Source organism: Lycium barbarum, chromosome 9 (genome assembly GCF_019175385.1).
Source record: "Lycium barbarum isolate Lr01 chromosome 9, ASM1917538v2, whole genome shotgun sequence".
NCBI classification, from domain to species: Eukaryota; Viridiplantae; Streptophyta; class Magnoliopsida; order Solanales; family Solanaceae; genus Lycium; species Lycium barbarum.
The window spans coordinates 10,728,340-10,732,924 of NC_083345.1; the positions used below are offsets into that span (position 1 = coordinate 10,728,340).

The 4,585-nt window shown below is 37.3% G+C and overlaps 1 protein-coding gene across 1 annotated transcript; it reads left to right on the top strand.

The window, feature by feature from the left end:
• Positions 1-515: 515 nt before the first annotated feature.
• On the top strand, positions 516-4,196 carry LOC132608955 (beta-amylase 1, chloroplastic). Its single transcript, XM_060322776.1, has 5 exons — positions 516-942; positions 1,486-1,789; positions 2,693-2,903; positions 3,002-3,112; positions 3,214-4,196. The coding sequence occupies exons 1-5, from the start codon at positions 645-647 to the stop codon at positions 4,018-4,020; spliced, it is 1,731 nt and encodes a 576-aa protein (XP_060178759.1). The 5' UTR covers positions 516-644; the 3' UTR covers positions 4,021-4,196.
• Positions 4,197-4,585: the final 389 nt, after the last annotated feature.

A 4,585-nucleotide genomic window follows, 5' to 3' on the forward strand; every position in this document is an offset into this window, starting at 1 on the left:
CGCTTCGCCACTTAATTACACATTTATTATATAAAGTTTTATACAGTTACTCCATATTTTACGGTAATATAATCCTAAAAGTTTTTTACATACAACTTAAGTGTTGCTCTCTCCGGCTCAATCTAAGTATCTTATTTTCCTTGTTTATTTATCTCAAAAAGAGTGTCTCTTTCTATATTTAGTAAGTCGATAATTCAAAATATCTTACGTGACAAGTTTACAACCACAAAATTAAAAAGACATTTTAGTACCTTATATACACCTTAAAATTTAGGACCACAAAATTTAAAAAGCCTCTCTTTATATTTTAAACTCTAAGTCTAGTCAAATTAGAACACTTAAATTGAGACGAAGAGAGGAACACAGATTTCGATTAATTAAAGGTTCAATGTGATTCATCAGAAATCATAAGGACTAAAAACAGAATATATTCATAATTTAGGGACGAACAATGTAATTATCTCTTATTTATAATGCTATATCCAAGTTTTTCGTAGTCTATAAATAGGAATTCGAGTCACCTCCTTCCTCATTTCCAGCATCATATCAATTTGCTTCTTGAAGTGCACACAACAAAAACAACAAAACTTGATAAAACTTTCATAGTATTTTTTTGTTCCAACTTTTTGTCTGAAAATTATATTATGGCAATGAGTATGTCACACCAGATCGGGGCATTATCAGGAACAGCGGAGACAGGTGGAGTTTCCGGCGAAGTTCCGGCGAAGGGAAGTGCAGCTGCAGTATCAGCTATGTGGAGAACACCTATGACTAATCTAAGAGTATCTGTGCAGAAAACAGGTGCTGACGTGGACAGGGTATCGCCGACGCCATCGCCACCGTTGAGTCCGATGAGAGGAGGAATGAGATCGGATTTATCGGTGGCTTGTCAAGCGTTAATGGAAGCTCCGGTTGAGGTCGCCGAGAGAGAGCATAAATTAGGTGAACAAAATTATTTTAAATCTCTGAATGCTATTTACAATCTCCTTCCGTCTCAATTTACGTGATATTTTTTTTTTTTTACTTTTCGAGGGTCAATTTAATTAACTTTGAAGCTAAATTGAATTAAATTAATTTAGATTAAAATTTATATATTTGATAACCCCTATAAGTCTGCAACTTTTCTCATGTATTAATTTGATTAAAAAAATAATCCCTCGTCCCAACTTAACGTAGCACTTTTCGGAAATCAAGATTCAAATTACTAGTAGTTTTTCTTTACCATAACTTTTTTATATGGTTTTTCAAAATTCTGAATTTTGAATTTTCAATCATGCTACTTTTGGGTAGTTTCCAAATATACTACTTATATGTCAAAATTAAAATTCTTGAAATTTGATCTGTACCGTATTACCATAAAATTGTTGGTGCATTTTGAATCTCGGGAAGCGAGCTAATTGAGACAAAGGAAGTATAAGTTTTGAGTATAAATTCGAACTAGACACGAATTAAAATAACAAATCCTAACTCATTTTATTTTTCCAGGGAATTCGGGGGAGAAAGGGAAAGGAGTGCCGGTATTTGTAATGATGCCATTGGATAGTGTGAAAATGGACCATACAGTGAATAGGAGGAAGGCGATGAACGCGAGTTTGCAGGCGTTGAAGAGTGCCGGAGTGGAAGGAATAATGATGGATGTGTGGTGGGGATTAGTGGAGAGAGACACGCCAGGAGAGTATAGTTGGGGTGGTTATGCTGAGCTTTTGGAAATGGCGAAAAAGCATGGGCTCAAAGTACAAGCTGTTATGTCCTTTCATCAATGTGGAGGAAACGTCGGTGATTCCTGCACGTGCGTACACTCTTCAACTCTTTTACTTTTTAGTCGGTTGAATTTTCAGTTGCTATTTTTAATTCAGTAATTGCAAATTTGTGGTTTATATGGGGTTGGGGTTTAGAATCTAGAATAATTAAATTTAGAACAAATAAACAAAAAATTTAAATGAAATACTTTTTGATACAAGTCGTGTATGATCTGGAAAAAGTGAAAAGGGGACTTTTGAAATTTTGTTCATGTAAGCCAGTTTCAAAGTAAAGCCTAAACTTGCTCAAGTATCTAATAATCATTATTCAGATGAATTTGAAGAAAGCTTCCCTTCTTTGTTAGGTTAGAAAAACACATCGTTTAGTGGTATTGGTACTGGGATTACTAAATGAAATACTCCTTTGATTGGTGTGTTACATGAACTATTTAAAGAACTTCTATTTTACCTTTAAAAGACGATATAAATGGAATCAACCTGAATAAAGTGAAATGGATTTGAGTGAACTATATGTAGTAAATATAGTAAATTATGTATTGATTTGTGATGCTGGTTACAGATAACACGAAAGAAAATAGAAATGTTTCTATTCCAGTAATATATTTGTTTCCCTACCTTTAATTGCTTAGGAAGGGGAAACTACAATATTGTAAGGATGTAGTAAGTAAGACGTGTTGCTTGATGTTTAAAGCTGTGCAATAACTTGGTAATTTTGAAACGCGATGACTCAAAATTATCCATGAAATAAAGAATATTTGGGCTATTGAAGAGGAGCTGATGTAGTCCCATAAAAATGTCATGCTTTTAATTTGGTTTCTTGTTTTGTTAATTAACTTTCGAGTCTTCTTATGCACTTGACGTCCATGTTAACGATCACAATTGTCTAGTCCTTTTTTGCTGGCGTGCTTAATTGTAGATTTTGAAAAATTCAGGATCCCTCTTCCAAGGTGGGTTGTTGAGGAGATGGAGAAGGATCCAGACCTTGCATACACGGATCAGTGGGGAAGGAGGAATTTTGAATACGTATCGCTCGGTTGTGACACCCTTCCAGTTCTTAAAGGGAGGACTCCTGTCCAATGCTATTCTGATTTCATGAAAGGGTTTAGAGATAGATTTGAGAACCTGCTAGGGGACACCATTGTGGTAAGTCTCAACACTTGTTCAACTATTATATGCTGCATGAAATTTCTCGTTGAAGAGTAAAAAACGCTCTAAGTTTTTCCAATGACTTGTGAATATAGGAAATTCAAGTTGGGATGGGTCCCGCTGGAGAGCTCCGTTATCCATCCTATCCTGAACAAGATGGAACATGGAAATTCCCTGGAATTGGTGCTTTTCAGTGTTATGACAAGGTATATAAACGAAGTTCTTTTTTCAATATTTTAATGCTGCGTTTTGGTACTTAACTTCATTGCCACCAATGATTTATTCTGATGATTTGTTCGCCGTGCAGTACATGATCAGCAGCTTACAGGCTGCAGCAGAAACTTTTGGCAAGCCTGAATGGGGAAGCACCGGTCCAACAGACGCTGGTCACTACAACAATTGGCCAGAAGATACCAACTTTTTCAAGAAGGAAGGCGGTGGATGGGATAGTCAATATGGGGAGTTCTTCCTCACTTGGTATTCTCAAATGCTTTTGAACCATGGTGAGAGAATATTGCAATCAGCTAAGGCTTTATTCGAGGACAAGGGCGTTAAGATTTCAGTTAAGGTCGCAGGCATTCACTGGCACTACGGAACAAGGTCACATGCCCCTGAGCTGACAGCTGGATACTATAACACCCGTTTCCGAGATGGTTACCTTCCCATTGCTCAGATGCTTGCCCGCCACGGTGCAATTTTCAACTTCACATGTGTTGAGATGCGCGACCATGAGCAGCCACAAGATGCACAGTGTGCACCTGAGAAGTTGGTTAGGCAAGTGGCATTAGCAACTCAGGAAGCTCAAGTTCCACTTGCTGGGGAGAATGCATTGCCACGATATGACGATTATGCACATGAACAGATCCTTCAAGCATCCTCATTGAATATCAACGATCAATCAGGTGACAGAGAGATGTGCGCCTTTACATATTTGAGGATGAATCCGGACCTGTTCCATCCTGACAATTGGAGGCGATTCGTTGCCTTTGTGAAGAAAATGAAAGAAGGAAAAGATGTTAACCAGTGCCGAGAACAAGTAGAGAGGGAGGCAGAGCATTTCGTGCATATAACTCGGCCTTTAGTGCAAGAAGCTGCAGTAGCCCTCATGCACTAGGCACATCAAGTCTGTAAAATTTATGCATAATTGATCCCTTCTAACATGCAGTTTTTCAACATGTTACCGGGATCTTAACTTTATTGTTCTTCTTATGTTGTAAAACCTATCACCGTGTAATTTTTCAAAGTTAGATGTATGTCTTAATGAAATGATACATAATTCAGTTTAGTAAATGCAACTTTGAATCCCGATAGTAGCACTGTAGTGTATTCTTGATTTTCAGTTAGTCTTTTGGATGATTGAAATTTCTTCACTCTCAACTTGAAGCGACTGGAGAATGAAAAATATTTTGCTAAGAAGATTAATCGGGTAGTGGGTCTCAAATACTAAACACTTGAAAACTTTATTTCCTCTCTATTTTCCTTCTGTGATTGTCCCCAATCTAAACCTTGGGATGTGCGGTTTTTTTTTTTGTTTTTTTTTGTCCAAGTGGTCAACCCATTCCTATGTGGCGCCCGGCAAAGGAATGATTTTTTCCCAAAGCCGACTTCCTTTATCGAGCGGCTCTCTCTGGTTGACGAGAAAAGAGCACATGATAGGTGCAAAGACTCCAAAAGTTAAA